The sequence below is a fragment of the Nipponia nippon genome, unplaced genomic scaffold (assembly GCF_047370975.1).
Source record: "Nipponia nippon isolate SJK-2023a ecotype South Korea unplaced genomic scaffold, ASM4737097v1 scaffold_4, whole genome shotgun sequence".
Lineage (NCBI taxonomy): Eukaryota > Metazoa > Chordata > Aves > Pelecaniformes > Threskiornithidae > Nipponia > Nipponia nippon.
In genome coordinates this window covers 75,287,447-75,306,247 of record NW_028262358.1, presented here as the reverse complement: position 1 = coordinate 75,306,247, position 18,801 = coordinate 75,287,447, and the positions used below count along the sequence as shown (strand labels likewise).

The 18,801-nt window shown below is 40.5% G+C and overlaps 1 protein-coding gene across 2 annotated transcripts in view; it reads right to left on the bottom strand.

The window, feature by feature from the left end:
* Nucleotides 1-1,894: 1,894 nt before the first annotated feature.
* Nucleotides 1,895-18,801, bottom strand: part of CDK19 (cyclin dependent kinase 19) — a 134,501-nt gene continuing 117,594 nt past the window's right edge. For both annotated transcript variants that reach the window (XM_087775330.1, XM_087775329.1), the window contains 4 exons: nt 15,784-15,881; nt 14,143-14,221; nt 9,868-10,134; nt 1,895-6,163 (listed from right to left, as the gene is read on the bottom strand). In XM_087775330.1, coding sequence (XP_087631456.1) covers nt 6,032-6,163; nt 9,868-10,134; nt 14,143-14,221; nt 15,784-15,881 — 576 coding nt within the window. In that variant the 3' untranslated portion in view covers nt 1,895-6,031. The remainder of the gene's footprint in view (nt 6,164-9,867; nt 10,135-14,142; nt 14,222-15,783; nt 15,882-18,801) is intronic.

The following is an 18,801-nucleotide window of genomic DNA, read 5'->3' as shown; positions in this document are numbered from 1 at the left end:
CAAGGGCATGAAGTTCTCTGGAACATAAAAAAGCAGTACCTTCCTGTTAAAAAAACATTACAGGTAAACCATCATTAACCTTTGCTGGCTATTAGAACAACACTTGCCCAAGTTCCATGCTTAGCCAGGTCAAATTGATACTTGGCACCAATATGATGCTTTTTGTGTTCAAACAGCACATGGAAATTACTCCTCACACTACTACTGCGTATTGTCCAGTAGTAAAAAACCATGATATTACAGCGATTATTATTTGCATTACAGAGTGCCTGCAAGCACCAGTCGTGAAGCTACCGTATCAGGACAGAACGACCGTTCCCGTCTGAGGGAGCTTACAACAGGTGTGCAGGGAGGTGACAGACGGATGCAGGCAGACTGGAGCATGTAATGAAACAGTGGGACAGTTTTCTTTAACGCAATAGGTACGACTCATAGCACACCGGTAGCTTAAAATATTAAACTTCTGTAGACATCAAAGCCAAGGGTTTTAATGAGCGATGCAGAAGACAGCTAGGAGGGAATTTTTCAGAAACAGGTTTTTTGCAACAGGTTTTCTGAAACAATGGGCAATTGGAAACAAGAGCATAAAAATGCTTATCTGGAAATCTAAAATGGTGTAGAGGTTGACTTGGTGGGATGATCAGACTGGGAGATAAATTCGATAACTTCTTGATTTGAGTAAGAGGGATGGGGTAACAGCAGGCTTTGGCAGTGATGTGCAAGTGAAGAGAGCAGCTTTACATCTAACGCAACAGAGCTGGCAGAGCCAGGGCAGTCACACAAAGCGGGAAGCAACACGTCAAAGTGAGAGACTAATAGACAACCTACTCTGCAACTTTCTGAATGGCTATGAAATGTGAGTTGTCTAACTGTCAAGGACAGAAAAAGGGATGCCGCCATAATTCAGATCAGTATGATGAGGCTGGATTAGACTGTAAATTGCATCACCAGGTAGGAAAAACAGCGAGAGATGCTGTAGAAGAACAAAGACTGCAACAGAGCCAACACAGGAGGTTTCAAGAGGGACATCCAAGTCAAAGTTGCTGACTAAGCACAATCTTACCAACAAACAGGACACCAGAAGCAGAAAGGAAACTGCGAGGGGTACAGAGCTGGGGATGCTCAGCTGCGTTGAGGCTGAAGCAACGGCTCTTTATCCACGAGGTGTCGAGAGATGCAGGCTAAGCTTTTTGGCAAGAGGCTACTTCTATTCTCACCCTTGTGCAAAAGGCACATCTGAAACCAAAGCCTTTTTCTTAACGTGATTGGTAGTGCAAGTAAAGCCCAACCATTCTTACCCATGCAACCATTAAGGAGAACACAGGTGGGATTTTTGGAAGAAGTTAACTATCCATCTGTGAAACAATGGTTAGATGGAACAGAAACACACAGACTGGCACCCACTTTGAAAACCCACCAATGTGCTCTGGCTCGTGCTTTCCATGTTGTCACCTGAAACACTTAAAAATCCTCCAAGGTCCAGCAGGAGGAAAAAGTAAGAGGGCGTTTAGCTTTAGAATGCAGTAAACCAGCTTTTGTTCAGAAGACATGTCTATAGGATTCCCACGCAAGTAATAACGATCTCAACAAGTGGCATCGGCGCGGCATGCCAGAATACTTCTAAGCAGAGGGCAAAACCTAAGAGAACCACTCCATCGATTGTGTTTTCCATAAGGCTTCATTCTATTTTGATAGACACATACCCATGAATATCCTCCTGGGCATTTTAAAAGCTGTAGTTTCAACTCTGAGGTTTTGCAAGCTTTGTTTTGTGTGGTGTATGATATCATAAACATCCTGAATATAATTACAACTGCAATTTTGTGGGCTATATTTTCCCTCTTGGTAGCCCAAAGGCAATGTTTACAAAAAACTTCTCAGCACGCTTATTTGATTTGAACTTTTTATTATTATTACAAATGTATATTATTTTATTAAAAAAATTCACACTGAAGCAAAGTCAATTCCATTTCATTACAACCAAGAATATAAAATAAATGCAATGAACTCATAGTTTAGTTTTAACAGTCATTTCAAGAGTGACATCAGGACAACTTAAAAGCAGTAAACTCTCAACTCTAGAATGAGAAACGAGTATTTTGCTTTGTGGTTTTGCTAGCCCATTGGCACGGGCGCTGCCGAATGTGGCCACCACAGACCTAGAGCGGCAAAGTTTTGTGGCAGCATGAGGTGCATACACAATAATTTCTAATGAAAACTACAAAAATGAAAGATGCGTGCATGAAATTATTAGAAAAAAAAAAAAAAACTGAATAGAGACAGGCACACTTCCACAAATAGTAAACATGGGAAAATACAACTAGAACAATTTGAAAAGTTACTACCTTACATATATAAAAAGTTCTTTAAATTGCTGTTAAAAAGGACATGTTCTGTCCAGATTTTGTGTAATACTTTTTAGTGTCTACACAAGACAAATTTTTAAAAAAATTAAATAGTATTAATTTACTACTAAATATTTAGGAGATAACAGTGCATTAAGGACTTTTTTTTCATATAGTAATACACATCGCTCCTGTCTGGCGACATTTTTAGAAGATTACGTATGGCCTTATGTACAATACATTTATTTAATCCTAAAACAATTCTTTGCTTAATGGTGTTAAAAGTACCATTCCTGAAGATTATGAAGGGGAACTAAGCTTATTATGTTTATATAAAATATTATACATATTTGAACACTTCTAGCTTCCCGCCACCCCTCCCGCTACGAACGCTCTTCCCTCCCCCTCCCCAGATACAGTGTCACAGATACAGTGCAGGACTCGCAGCTTTCCCTATATTCTTCCTTCATTGTGCAGTTTGTGCTACATAAACTTCACCAATGCGGACCAGGCTGCTCATCCCATTCATTCCCCGCGCGTTTGTTTCCTCTGAGCCACGACGGGAAGGGCTGTACCCGGTGGCCCGCTCTCCCACCAAGCGACCAGGACGGAGAAGGCAGCTCTGCCGGTGTCACCTGCCTCTCTTGGTACCGGTGTGAAACACTTTGGTGAGGGTGTAAAAGTTACGGGCAGAGACAGAGCTATGAGTACTAATGAAACTGCACAGGCCAAAAAAATAACATAAAAATGACATGGTCCTGGCTTCCCCAGGACACAGCGCACAATTCACTTCTGAAAGCGGAGCGTTTTTACCTCACGGGATGACCCCTGGAAAGCAAGGCTTCTTCCACTATGACTGCCACCCACCCCGGCAACACATGTCAAGCTCCCAAGAAAAAGCAAATTATTTCACCACCAGGAAGGAACCAGAAGAGTGTGCACAGCCTACGTTTCGCAGCAAATGCTTTTGCTTTTATTTGCTCTCCTCCCAGTTGTGAGTTTGAAGGCAACGGAGGAAGTCAGCTCGGCTTCGCGCGTGCACACAAAAGCTAGAGAGGAGCTGCGTGTGGTCGTCTATCAGACCCAACCAAGGCAGAAACGCCAGTTCAGCTTAGAGAGAGGTCACGGCAGTTGCTCTAGAAGCTGGAAGCTCACTCAATTAAAGCACCTTACGTTGCTGTGAAGTTTCACACTCTACATACAGATTAATCTACACCATGATTTTGCCTTATTGGCACAAGAGCCCACCTTAATAACTCCTGACGTTATATGAATTTTGATGATCAGCTGCAGGTCACAGTAGGGAGAAGAAGTGCTAGATAACTATAATGGAAAAGACAAAAGGATTTTGAGAGAACAGAAAGGTGAAAAGAACGGGAGGGGACAAAAATTACTCTGCCAAAGGTTAATTTCCAGAACTGTGACATTCAAGTCACAAAATATAAATGTTCCTTTGTGGCATTGGCCAAATATCCATTAGCTCAAAGGTATCTCATCATAACATCAGTAAGAGGTGAGACATTCCACTTACGGAAAGAATGTAACCCCAGGCTCACTGAAACAAAATAAAGGAACAATAAAAATCTGTTCTTTCAAACGGGCTACTAGGGTAGGTATAATATGTAGCATTTCAAGGGTTACACATTGAAAGTATCCTTTGGGAGATTATTTTTCCCCAGAAAAATTCTTTCCTTCAAATTGCTTCATTTCATTTTCACCACCTTCTTACCCATTTGATGACAAAAGCAGGTTTTAGTTGCTTTTCCAGAGAAGCTGGGTGTTGTCAAAACCACATGATGGTAGATATGGCCAAAGCAAGCCGACTGCTCACAGAAGGTATGAAAACAACACGTGTTTGAGGAGGAAGGGGGCACTAAAGGTGATTGGGAGATCAAATCCAGCAGAAACATGTATGTCTCTAGCTGTGATGAAAAGCATTCTCCTCAGAGCAAACAGATTTACTCATCTTGCTAGGTCTGATCACAACTTCAGTGTGAATGTGTATGGGTATATACAATTTTTTTGTACGGACACAGGACAGAAGAGTGTCCACACACTGTGGTATAAAAGCCTGTAACGTTAACTGCTTACATATAAACTCTTCTCACTTCACCTCTTCTCTGGACGCCAGCTGTAGAAGCTTGCTGATGTTACATTGCTAGTAGCTTTCTAAATGCATTTTTCCAGGTTTTCTGCACCAAGAGCCAGCCTTATTTCTGAAGGCTGAAGGAAAAATGAAGCTGTCCCAAATTACATGTTGTGTCTCTCCGAATAACTGTGGTTGCAGAAGTTGGACAATAATCCTCTGATTATGCTTCTGAACTCTTATTTACTGGGGATTTTCTGCCAGCTACCCATCCACTTACAGGCCTTAGGCACAATCAAAACATGTTTGCTCTAGGGAAAAAGAAACATTCCAGTGCAATCAAGCGCATCTGGTATAACTAATCTGGGTTAATCACAGCAATGTGAGGGGGACAGAATATGCATTATAAACATGAAAAAGGAACAATTTTCAACATGCTTTTCAAACTGCACAATAATATCTCTTAATTATTAATTCTAACATAAAATGATTAAATGAATTTGTTTTCGCAAGTCTTAGTATTTCTGTCACCTTTATATTTAGAAAACTGACTCAGGAATGTGAAAGAAAGCTAAATTTATAGAACTCTCACATACGTTAATCAGCTGCTTAACAGAAAAACAAGCCCATCATCCACATTCCTACTGAGACTTGAGGGCAGTAAATACATTTTCCTGACTATTTTGGTGTCCAGCCTGGGAAGACATTCCATTCTTCTGTTCCAACAGATCCTGAAAGCATCTCCTTTTTATGTGACTGTCCTGGTTTCATTTAAAATAACGCTTAATTTAAAACTAGTCAGAGCACGATCACTGTGATTTCAAGAATTCAATGTGAATGAGTTAAGAAATATCAGCAATCTTCTGTTTGGCGTTCAGTCCAGTAGCATGAAGCATATTTGTCGCTGCAGAGACTTGGGTGGGTTTTTTTCTTTTTTCCTTTTTCTTTTTTAAATTTTATTTATTTTTTAAATTTTTTATTTTTAAGACCTCTCCTGAAAACTAGACTAATAAAAACAGAATAGTAAAATACTCTGGAACAGTAAAATTTTGCTGTTCTTGACATCCATGAGCAAAACAGTAATATCCTGTGAAAATAACATAGTGCTTTAAAAAGGTGCAATATACCTGTATAGCTAAACTGGCTTGCCTAGTATAAAACTAACTATATACAAGCTTGAAAGCCTGGGAGTTCAAGATTTTAAAACTTTAAAACCCCATCAAAGAGATTGAAAAGACAGATTTATGGCAATCACTACAGCATAAGGAAGGTGCACCAGGAATCCTTCAAAATTCCAAAGGTTAAAGAAGTTAAGTGCTGGGTTCAGATCAGAAGGGTTCATTAGAGTAACCACAATGGAGCACATGCAAGGGCAGGGAGGAAGGAAAACTTCACGAGAATCTCCTTTATGGCAATAAAGGGACGGGGGGCGGGTGGGGGAAGGAAGTCTTCAGTGAGTGAAGTTTTCCTTTTGTCATCATGAATTTTAATTCTGCATCATAGTTTGTATTTTTGGTTCTTCTCATCGTTATGAACTTCATATTGCTGGAGTCTTCTGGCTTTTAGTCCGTTCCTTTCTGAGTGCAGTCTGTTGGCCCGCTCAGTACCTGTGAGACTGATGAGATTGGTGATACTGGGAGCTCTGCTGAGACGACGTGGAATAGCCCATCGTACTCTGGGACTGAGAAGATCCCTGAATGTTGCTTTGGTAACTCAGGCGTGAGCTGGAGTGCTGCAGGGAAAGAGAGTGGGATCAGGGGAATGAAAACCAGCCTGTTAGGACTATGTAGCTCAGGAAACTTTTAATCTCTTTGAAGCTCATTAAAATGTGACTGTTGGAGAAGCTGACTAAACAGTGTTACTGTTTAAGGTCCCATAAAACAAGTAATCAATCTGATCTGCAATCAGCCTTAACACAGCACACAAAATACACAAGGTCACTGTCAGACACCTAGAAGTACAGCAGGTACACACCCATTTTTTGAAGGAAAAATACACAAGAGACAGCAGACTCCATTTCAAAATTCAGGTGTTTCTTAAACTTACATCTATCATTAATGTAAGTGCTATAAATGCAAAACCAAACTGCTAAGGCCACACACACCCTTTTCAAGATAGGTAATACTAAATGTTACAGAGAAACAATGTATTCTGTTCCTGAGAAAAAGACAACCATGACCTAAGAGTTACTCAATTTATCTAAATGAAAAAATGTCCAGTAAGATAAAAGAATATAATTTTAGGTGAATCTTTCAACCTGCTGCCTTATCTACTGGAAGCAAGGACAACTGCTTAAAGATGGGCATGTGTATGTACAATAACCTAACATTCATTTTCCTGAATGGTTTTTTTCCCCTCCAATGTTTGGGATGTTAGCTCAGCGGACCCCAACTTCAGCACGCCAAATTCATGGATCATTTGCGACCTCCAGCCTGATGAATTTGCCCTTTCTATTACCATATCCATTCCCTGTCCAGAATTAATCGCGCAAGCTGCGAAACAATGCAAGCTGCAAAAGCACTTTGCACAAAAAGTACAGCTCGATGGATAGGAGGCTCTCTAGCAAGGTAAACCCCACCCCAATCCACAAGAAAGGAGAGTCTGCAAAAAACTCCAAAAGTCTTTGCAGTCAGCAAACAGTTTGTTTCCAGCCAAGTTAAGGGCAGGGTCAGGCAGCATTCAATAGAGTTCTGCTCACTGCCTAGTTGATGGTTCTACTTGGCTATATCCAAGTGTCATCAGCAAGACCGTGGCCAACAGCGATGGTCTAGGAAAAGTGTTAAGAACCTACATTCTGATTAAATATCAGGATTATGAGTTACAGAAAGCCTCTGGAGAAGTTTGAGTTCTGAATGGAAATCCCATGGAGAGAGTGGGTTTGTAAGAATATCACATCCTGCACAGACCAAAAATCTGCTCAGTGAAGGCAATACCCCAGTCAGCGGTCTCACCTAACCATTGGATCCCAAGCAGGAGAGCTGTGAAAGCCTCCTGACAACTTTTCAGCTGGATGATAAAGAGCAGGAACCTAGACTTCAGGCAGTGTAAAACACTTCTGCCCTTTGTTTCTGTACATAGCTTTATGCCTTTAATTTTACATAAATTGTAAAACATACTAAACCCTAAAAATATCACATTACTTTTTCTGTGTTCTGTCTAATGTAGGAATATGAAGGTCGCTTTCAAGGTGAAGCACAATGAGGCTAAAGAGAGAGGGATAACAGTCCAATCTTGCAGACCTCTGCATCTCTATATAATATCAACATAACTAATAGTTGTATGGAGTAGCTTCACTTTGTAAGGGTCAGTTTGAGAGATAACAGCTCAGCACACTGGTTTTGGAAGAGATGTCTCCCAGTGGCATGTATGCTGTTGATAACCAGATTATGCTTGGCCTGCATGGTTAGATTGTTAACAGAGTTGTCTGAAGCCTGGAATTTGTCTCAAAATTTTGCAAGTTTTTCCAACGTCTAACAGAAAAGAAAAAGAATTGTGATAAATGCTATGACTTTATAGGAACTTGTTCTGGATGAAAAGCATCAGCTCACCATGCTAAGCAAAACACCCAAGGTCACATAAGGAATGCTCAGTAAAATTCAATAAGGAATTCGCACTGTCATTTGTGGAAGCGACATATATTGAGGTCGGTGAACTACCAAAAGAATTCAATGGAGACTTCAGATCACAAGCTAAATGAAACTCAAAGCAAAAGGAATCTTCTTCCTCCTTCTGAATAAGATATAATGGAGTAAAATTAATGCCATAAGACTGCAAGAATGCATTAACTTGCCCATGCTTATTTTTGTTCCACAGAAGAGAATTTGTTTTTAACGAAGTCAGACTTGGACAAATTGCAGACATTCCTTTCTGGAACAGAAGACAGTCAGCTAGAATTTAAGGGCAGATAGCCAAACACAAGTGTAAAAATGGATAATCAGACCATACAATTAGCAAGTGACGTAAAGGAAACATACAGATCATCATTTTGATGCCTGTGCTGTTATAGTTTAGAAGGAAAGAGTCATAGGGGGTAAAAAAAAAGAAAATCTATCTGAAAAAAAAAAAAAGATATTTAGACTGCTAGCAACTTGTAAGGGGGAAGTTTGCCAACAATTCAGTAAGCTTTATAAGGATTCTATAATGGATATCATCAAATGCAGCACACCAGTCCTCAAAACACAGACCAAAACAGGCCAGCCATAAATACTGTGTAGTCAGACAGCTGTAGTGATCTGTCCAGACCTCAAGCCTGTCTGGAACTTTTCAAAAAAGAAACCTAGTTGTCTTTACCCTTAAATTGCCCTCAATGTCTTCATGATCATTTGTAATTAAAAGAGTAAAACAGAAATGAGAGAAATATGTCTGGCACTGAGAAATCAATTGTCTGTGGAGAAGGTCTGGAGGGCTAAGTCAAGGCAACTCCAGAGCTGGGTTTTTTAAAAGCTACTTATTTTAAGTTTAAAGCAGCCTGAAGAGACCATTTTCCAAGGTGGGATCCTCTCAAAGGCTAGTAGCAGACAGATTCCCTAACATCTTTTAAAATCTACCTTTAATATCTACCTTTTTCTTATTCTGCTTTACAACTCATTGCTGTCCCAGTAGGTATAAACTCACAAGTACTGAAGATCCTGGTAAGTTCAATGCTTTCTGTATTTAGTGTAAGTCACTTTTTCAGTGGAAAATATAATTCTAGTAAGCAAAGACAAGTATGGAAATCCAAAAATAATTCAGTGATACTGCTTGTACTTACGAATGCTACTGTACTGGAGAACATGAAATCTATTCAACTTTGGTCACATTAGAAACCAGGTGTGTCTTTGTGCCCTACTTCAGCATGAATCATACTGATGGAACCAAAACATCATTCCCATGCTAACATGCATTTTTTTCTTTAACATTAGAAGTAGACTTAGCAAGATACTAGAATAAACTACAGAACTGCTCCATACATGTGATGATATGAGGTAAAATGAAGCAGAAATCAAATGAGAGAGCTTGGTTCTAACTTTGCTTCTGAGGATCTTCTCAGATCTGCTTCTCACACAGGATTTAATATTGCCAAGAGCCAAGTATCCTGAACTTGATCTAACACAGCATTTATGCGCACGAAATAGTTCCACTGGCTTCAGTAAGATTACTCTCAAACATAAAGTTAAGCATATATTTAAGTGCTTTCCTGGAGTGAACTAGTCCTCAACACTTTACAGGGTGCAGCAGATACGACTCGTACTGGTATTTGATTGACAATTACTAACCACAGAACAAAACCTTTTTACTTTAAACCTTTAAACCCACATTTTTATCTAATATACCATAGCACGCCTGCTCAGGTTACATGAGAAATTCATTAAAACATGATCTGTTCTTGCAGTGGGGAAGGGGGAAAATGACATTTTGGCCCTACAGTATCACAAGCAGCAAAAATTCAAGAGGTACCTGATAATCTGAAGGCATGACAGGCCCGCCTGAGTTAGCGCCTGAAGGCCCTATGCGTGGTTTCTTGTTTGGAGGCACCTGGTTGAGGCTGGAGTCCTGGCTGTGCTGGAGTCCTGCGCCCGCGCCCCCTCCTCCCGCGCCAGCGCCCCCGGCCGTCCCGTTGGTCTGGGTGCTGTTCTGCTGCTGCGGCTGCGGCTGCTGCGGCGCTGCCTGCGGCTGCTGCTGAGGTGCTGTTTGCTGCTGATGTTGATTCTGCTGCTGTTGATTCTAGGGGAAGAAGCGACACAACACGGTCACTTGCTCTGAACTAGTCTGTGAGCTTTATGGAGCTGCCCACCCTGGTGCCACCGTGCCTGTGGAGAAGGAGGCAGGCCCACCTGCTCGATGGGAAAACACAGCAAGGCTGCGTGCTGGGAGAAATCAGTATCCTCAGTGCGCTCTTGCACGCTTTGTGGGGGTATCCCATTTGTGGTCATTTTGGGTTTTTAACAACGTAAGCTAGACTAAAACTGTAAGGACAGTCTAGTGCCTCCTACAGCTAGCCAAGCGCTGAGAGGAGGATGGAAGGAACCATTTATAAAGCAGTAATCGCCTAATGAACTGAATCAAAACCCCCGAAATTTCAGTAGTGCTCAGTGGCAGACGTGGTGAACCACAGTAAATTATTCTAAGTGCTTCAACAGCCCTTTTCACTCAGAATCAAAACCACTTTTCAAACTTTCACAAATGACACATTACAATAACCCGAAGGAGGTTGGCAGCCTTACTGCCAGAAAGGTAAGCAAACTGAGACCAGAGAAATGATATAATTTCTTCCAGGTTGCGAGGAAATTCTGTGGCAGAACCAGAAATGGGTTTCATTACTGGTTTGCTCTCCTGTGCTTTTAAGTACCTTGCAAAAAGTGGTATACTGGGAATACGGTCCAGCATGGTGCGGTAGGTATAGGGTCAGAAAATCTTATTGAAATAGCAGAAAAGTGAAAATTGACCAGAGACAAATAGTTGAAGACAAAAGAGGAGGAAACAGCTGAAGGAAGAATCTGGCAAGGGAAGGAGAAGACTAGCAAATGAAAAGAAGCCAGACAATTAAGATGACACTAGGACCTAGCAGGAAAAGAGACAAAGAGAAAAGTGTCACGAAAGGGAGAAAAAAGTTAAGAAGGGGAATACAAGAGCAAAAGACATTGTACTGTTCTGGCTTCAGAGGGCTACAGACTAAAAAGAGTATTAGGGAACTGGAGGGAAGGTTAGAAAACCAGCAGAGTGCAACTCAGCCCTCCATAGTTAGACAGTTACAAGGGAAGACCACCCATTTGTCTGCTTTCGAGCACCAGGGATGGCTCCTCCATCAGAGCACTAAAGCGCATAAGAGAATTGCAAAGAAAAGCAATTTTGCTCCAAATGTGAGATATGTCACTTGTTCATCATGGAAAAAACCTACAATTGCCATGGCTTGAATTAAAAAGCCTTACTACCCTCCCCCCCGTATATCGTATGGAACATTACAGGATAGTCTTTTTTTCCTAGAATATCTGCTTATATAATTATCAAAGCTTTAGTATGGCAACCTTTTACAAAAACCTCACTTTACTAGTTTCTCAGAAATCATTTCAACCAGTTGCCATGAGCAGAAAATTCTCGATGTCCCCAATCACCAAAAGGCATTTAGTTACCTCAGATAAATGACATAAAAGATCTGTTTCTATGCCATTTATCACAACAGCCTCCCAAGAAAATTTTTTTTTACAAATTTGCAATGTTGTATTCATTTAAGATTACAAAGAAGCCTTGCGTCTTCAAGGACTTAAGAGGTGGCTTGGATTTCCATTTCACATTTAGTAAAACCAATAATGTATCCCCCTGCGTGTAGTCCTCAAATCCCATCTCAGTTAGATTCTGTTTCCCGGGAGATTTAAACTTCAATAATTCTAAAAGTTAATCAAGCTAGCTTGTTAAAAAAAAAAGTTAAGCAGTATTTTATCTTTTCATAATGGTTTGAGCTTCACTTATACAAACAAACACCAATAACTAAGGCAGTATTTGTGCTAGAATTTTGAAATTTGTGTTTTCATAGGGATGTTTGGATGCAAGCGAGGTGGTTGCTATTGTGAGAGCTGAAAAACTGCAATTTTGTTATCTGTAAACAAATATTGCAGGAACTCTCACAATTAAAGACAACAGTTTGTAGTAGGTCCCATGTTTTGCGCTTTGGATATTAGCAGGAAATTTACCTGACTAGTCTGAGCTCGCTCTTCTGTGCAGCTGCTACTGCCACTGCCTCGGTAGAGACTGAGATCTACTCTGTCAGACTCTGGCTGGGGTCTAGCTGCACCACCTTAGTGCACAAAACCAGCTTACGCCAGCAAAAACATTGTCCTCAGGTCAGTCTAGTTCATGGTGGTTCCTAAATGGATAAACTTGTAAAAGGTCTACAGTTAGCAACATATTACCATGGGTCACCTCTCAGGCACAAATTACCAAAATGAAATGCTGGTCCTACCTAGAAACGAACCCAGCGGAAACCTGCCTAACAGAATTTGAATGAGAAAAGAATCTTTCCACTTTGTTCTACACACACTCATTTTAGCTTTGCTAACTAACGATTAACCATTTCGAAGAACAGATGCTTATGTTAAAGGTTATTCAATTCAGATGCAAGTTCCAAATAAACAAACACAGAGAACTCCTCTAGGTTTCCAAAGGACTATACAGATATTTATAGTTTTAAAAACAAACCAGAAACTAACACTATTGGAAAAAAAAAAATCCTTTCACTTGCAACAACATCATAAAGAAACAAAACATGACACAGATCCAACTTTCAGAATATCCTTTACCTTCATATTTTCTACACTGTGGGAACACATTCAATGAGTAATGCGTGACTTATATCACCGAAATGGTCTGACAAATAGTTTAATTTGGAGTGTGCATAAATACGTGACTGTCCCCAACAATCTCAAAGACCATTTATATAATGGCTGTTTTGAATATAAACATGCCATTGTTTCCCCCCCCACAACATTCCCAGGAAAAAGACAGATCTTTACTTTTAAATACACTGACTTCACAAAAGCCAGAGTAATTTTAATTCATAAGGCTTGTTTTTGTTTTTGAAGCTGTGAGAGTTGAAGCAAAGCTAGTAACTAAATTACAATCAAATCAGTATCATGACTTTCATTGTATTTTTGCTTAGGTGCCTCTTTCCTCTTTTTGAAAAAACTATCTGGACACAAAAATCCAGGATGTTACTACTTGTTCTCAGTGCAGAAGGATCTACAATATCTGTTCCAAAACCAAAATTTGCTGTCTGAAATGTATTGTGATAGGCATACTTTTACACTCAGCTAGTTTCTCATGTTATGCAGAAAATCTGAAAACAGAAGATGCATGTAGTCAAATGGTTTCTCCAAAAGATTAACAGTCCTTCTCATGTAATCCCGTGTTAAAATTATAGTTTAAGGCTGTTTTCTTCACATTTTGTTAGCTATACATTACTGTTGGTGTCTCACTGTACACTTTTAAGTGAAAATAACAAGTTGTTTCATACACTATAGCACCATTGTCCAGCCTTCACATCATGATGGGACAATCACTGTGGTCACGTAGCACAGCTGAGCTACACAGACAAAGCAGGTCAGATTATGTTGCAAGCACACCAAAATTTACTATACACACAAACAAGTTCTTGCCCACGTCTATAGGGCTATGGGAAAGAGAGTATTCAGAGCAGATTGTCGCTACCAGAACAGTTCATGCTCCTTATTACTCCTTTGTCCGAGGGCCCTTAAAACATGATCAGGAAACTGTGTGCAGATGGGCGAAATGTTCTGATGTAGTGCCAGAAGCAGGCTGCCACTATTTATTTGAGACCCTGACAGCCATCTACTTTCAAATGGCTGGATGTATGCCAGTCATACAATGGAAATGCCATTCTATTCATGTGATCACAATCTATTTTCATCATGCGATACAGGAGGAGGTAGCAAGGTCCTCTTGGAATGATGGCAGCTGAAAGCAGGCTACGGCTGACAGAACAACCCATCCATCTCAGTCCCCACAGGTCAGGGCAAACTGTGCTGGTGATACTGCCTGAGACATCCCAAAGTCATCTGATACTTTCAATCTGTCTGGGAAGCAGTTTTAAGAGAGCCTTGGTTGGAAAACACATTTTTGGTTAAGTCTTTACGTTTCATTAGTTTTCATTTGGTAGCACCATGATTCTTTTTATCACATACATAAAAGAAAAAAAAAAATAAAAGGAGTTTATTATACCTTATCCCCTTTCTCTTCAGGTTCATCTTCATTGAGGAATTCTCTTTTAGGATATGGAATCTGACAGCCAGCAAATACACTGAAACAGAGTAAATGGTAAACACTCCACAAATACATACATATGACATACGTTTACTTAATGCTATATTAAAAACAAGTGAATATTACATAATTTCATTTCTTGTATTTCATGAGTCCTGTTTCGATAAGTGAGTGGCACTGCTGAGCACCCAAGATAGCAGCAGATACCAGCAGCTAGGTGCTGATCATAATGGCAGATCTCTTTGCTGTTGGCATGAGGCCATCATTTAGAAATCATGGCATGGTTGAGCATGCCCAAATGCCAGAACGACCACTTATTGATCCAGATGGCAAAATGAACAAACACAGTGTCAGAGGTTCCACAACACCTCATTGGAACACGCATGCCTCACTGAATAAAGGGCCTGATCCAAAGAGTATTAATGTCTTATGAGCCCGCCTTGGCTGACAGCGGGCTTGAACATATTTGCCAATCGCAACTGCAGAGTTACTTTCAATTAGCTTCTCAGGTCTTGTTTAGAGGAAAAAATGATAGCTTTTAAATTCATCTGGCTAATGGTATTTGGAACATTCCTTAATGTTTATGGCAGAGATTTTATCATTATGTTATTCTGTAATCCATGGGGAGCTATAGCTCTACATAGGATAGTATCAGATATACACTAAATAGAAAATTACTGGTAGATCTTGACCAGTATCAATTTCTTAGATTTCTGTGCCAGCATTCAGAATACAATCAACATGACATGATTTTTTAAAGTGTGTAAACAGTTCCTAATCTAGCTGCTATGTCGTGTTTGGCTTATCCAAACAGAGAAAGAAAAAGAAAGAAAGAAACCCCAACTAGTTTCAACTAGACTCCTTTTGCACTCCAGTGGCTGTTCTCTACTTTTAGTGTTGCCTGCTAGCTGAGGAAGCAGTAAAAGCAAAGGTGGAAGTCTCCCTGCATCCAGATCCTATGGATCATGATGCTATGAACCACCACGCTTCTAAAAACTGGGAACAGAAACTGGAAGAGGAAAGTCTGCCAGTAGGAATTGAATATATCATTTGAATTTTTCATGACAACAAAATATATAGAGATATCAAATCTGTACTCTCAAGCCTTCTGAACAAGGGACCTGTGGGATTTTAGGCGGTCATTGATCTCTTCACTTTTCTCTCCTCACACTGTTACCCTGTGCAAGAGGGCACGGGAAGGGGCTGTAGGTCAGAGAACTGTCCTAGTCCTAGGGAGAGGCACAATGAAACCAGGCAATGGAGAACAGGGCTCTGTGAGGCTGTGTAAGGCAGAACAGAACAGGGCACACATTAGTTCTCTAAATACTCCAATAATATTGTCACGCTAACTTTGGTAGTACGTTCAGAATTACAACACCAGTGCGGTACTGGGTTATTGTCCACGACCACTCAGTTCTGGCACCAGTAGATACAGACACTTCAGTACTACACTAATAGTTTCTACTAAGCATGCCTGAGCTACTACTTCTTGTGGATATGGTAGATATCCATGAATTTTTCAGCTGTCACCTCATTTCAGGGATTACCATTTAGCAGAAAGAAGACACCCCTGAAAAGCACAGAAGAGGGAATACATACTCTGATGTAGGCAGAGGATCCTCTTGAAAGTAGGGGTCCTGCAAAGCCTGCTCTGAGGTAATTCTCTTTGTAGGGTCCATAGTAAGAAGCTTCTGAAGCTGCAAAGCATAACATTAAAAACAGAAAAAAGCTTATCAAACTATCATTTTTCAAACTATGACCTATATGTCTTGGATTGTGGATTGTTGAATTATTTGTGGCTTGTCCAGACAAGCCTAAGTTAGCATTGCTTGTTCAGTAAAGTTCCCAAGAACTAGAATGCACATCCATCAAAGCACTCCAGCTGTGAAGCGATTCTCACATAAGAAATACTGTTAAGCATATCAGGTAATATTAATTGTTAAGGCTGAACCACTGTGCTAAAGCAACACTAAATTCAGCTATTACAGGTTCATGAAGCATCATTTCTAAATAATGGTGTTTTGTTGTGGCACATATACAGCTTTTATACTGTTCTGTACTGCTGACACAACAAGAAAAAAGTGTCCGAAGAGACAGAACATGACCAAGACTCTCCGTATCACTTTAGGGACGGAAACAATAAATCTTCATCTCTCGTACTGGTGACATTCCACAGTCAGAGCACTCTGCCACTCATGCAGCTCCCAATCCCACTCTAATTGGTACTGAAATGAGAAAGAGGAGGAGCAGACCCTTCCTAGTAATCTTTCTTCCCTGCTAGGAGGAAAGCAATAATAAATTTATTAGCTAGAATGCTGTTGGCTGCAGCAGGCTATAAAAGAGGATTACAATATATTAGTAGTATAAAACAGGAATTATAGGGATAACATACCATTTCTAGTTATTTATTTATCACATTCTGATAAACTCACAGTAGGAAATTTGGGTGCTCAAATTACATCATACAGTATCCTGCTCTCACACAATACTCTCTTAATTCAAGCCAACAGTGAAAACAAAATTCCTTCTGCAAAGTGCATCTTAGCTCAAACTCTATCTTCCAGGCTTCCAACAAAAACTCCCTGGATATTCAGCAAAAGAATGTGACTTTGGCATGGGTGGTTTGGGGCTTTTTATTCCAATAAATCAAAAAATCTGTTATACAATTCTGTATTCTATATATATGGTACAGTAAACAGCCTCAATAAAAGCACTGATCCTGATCAAGAAAGATGATTCCCTGTATTTCCTTTCTCAATAGTTGTAGTTAACCCTGCTTTGTAGATGAGATCTTATAAAATTCTCTATACTTTTGCCACATCCTTCCCACCTCTCCTTATTCCCATACTTTATGTGCTACGGACCCCAACAGACTGATGACACAACAGAGAGCCATTTGGGCTGTTTCTCCACCTATCCGTTCACTTGCAACCAGCTCCTGAATTGATTCCTGCTGCTTGTCCAGAAATACACCTCGAGATGATCCTGCGTTGCACACACCTGGAGAGTTTGCATGGCACACTTACTGTGTTTTGTGTTGTCAGATAACCCTTAACCCTATGTTTCCTGCGTATCTTAACAAATTCAACCTCTAACGTGCTGTTGGCTCTCTACAGTGACTTCACATGATACAGCGAATACAAACAACTTCGGTATTCAGCGTCTTTATTTCAAATCACCACCTCTCCCTATATGTAACATTTTTCTTAGTTTTAGTGGCTTGTAACACCATTACAGGTCATGCAAATTTCTTCTCCCCAGGTCCTCCACAGTGACAAACATTCATGTTCTGTATAAGGTGACTCCTGGTCTTTGGTACCAGATGTGGCCATTGACAGATGAGTACAGGACATCAGCTTCTGCCCCCTGGACTCCTTCCTCGGAACTGGTTGCTGCAGTACTACTCAAGAGAAAGCTCCTCCAGCTTTCTGCCATATAGCACCCTCATCACAAGCTGCCTCCAAACATGACATGTATTCTTTGTCATTCGAAGATAACGCCACAGCAGAAGATCTAAAGATATCTTGGACCTTTTAATGATCTGCTCATTCCCTTAGTAATCCCCTTCCACCTCAGAGGACGTAATCAGTTTGCCCGTTCCACACACAACATCACTCCAAGTGAGACATCCTGCCTATCAGTGATGCTAATGTGAACCAACTTTCTTTGACAAAATCTGGTTTTCTGTAGCTTCTGTTGCTCCTAGGAAAGTGAATACAAAATGGCTGGACACAATTTGATTTCAGGGTAGCAGCTGCTAACACAACAGAGAAAGCCTGTGAGACTGGACTTCATCAACAGTCTCATACTTCTCAGCAGCTCTCAAGATTGCTCACTGTCGGGCTCTATTGGCCTGACATGACAGCTATAAATACTATGCTTGTAACTTTTCCAGGACAGCCAGAACAGATGCCTCTTCCTGGATGAAAAACATTCTGCCCTTCATGTAGATATTAACACTCAATGTCAATCAGCAGAGTGGCACAATATCTTCCTCTTTGTCAAGAGTCACTTGCTATCCTGCACTGGTCTACTTGATGCCATATTTTCTCTATATGCCACACTTTCTGCACTCATTAGCACGAAGTCTTGACCAATGATGGTTACAAAGTACATGTCGTCAGAGGTCACCTTGCAAGATGAAGGTTACCTCAAAAAAATAACGTAACTACCTTGGATATGAACAAGGAGTTTTAGGGAGTCTACTTCAGAATACATGTACCTCCAAGCTTGTTAGCAGACACATTTCTAATCTCTTGATTTGGGAGAGCAATGCATACCTTTCCTTCAAGATCTGCTGGTTTTTAGGATCTTTCACAAGATAAGGCAGGTACTGAGCCTCTTTGCTATAGCATGGCTGTGGCAATTTAGGTATATGGACCTCCTCAGTGCAGCAATGAGGTATCAAGAAGGTTGCCCATGTTCCTGGGCATTCTTATGCAGAGCTCTAGGAGTCTGATCTATTTGAGACCAGCCTCCATCTCTGTGGTTGATCACTAAACCACCCTTACTCATCCCTGATTACGAACAGTGAGAAAAATTTGACTAACAGAACCTACTTTGCTAAGTGAACTATCTTCTTCATGATGTTTAGAAAGAGCCCTTAGACGTTTGGAT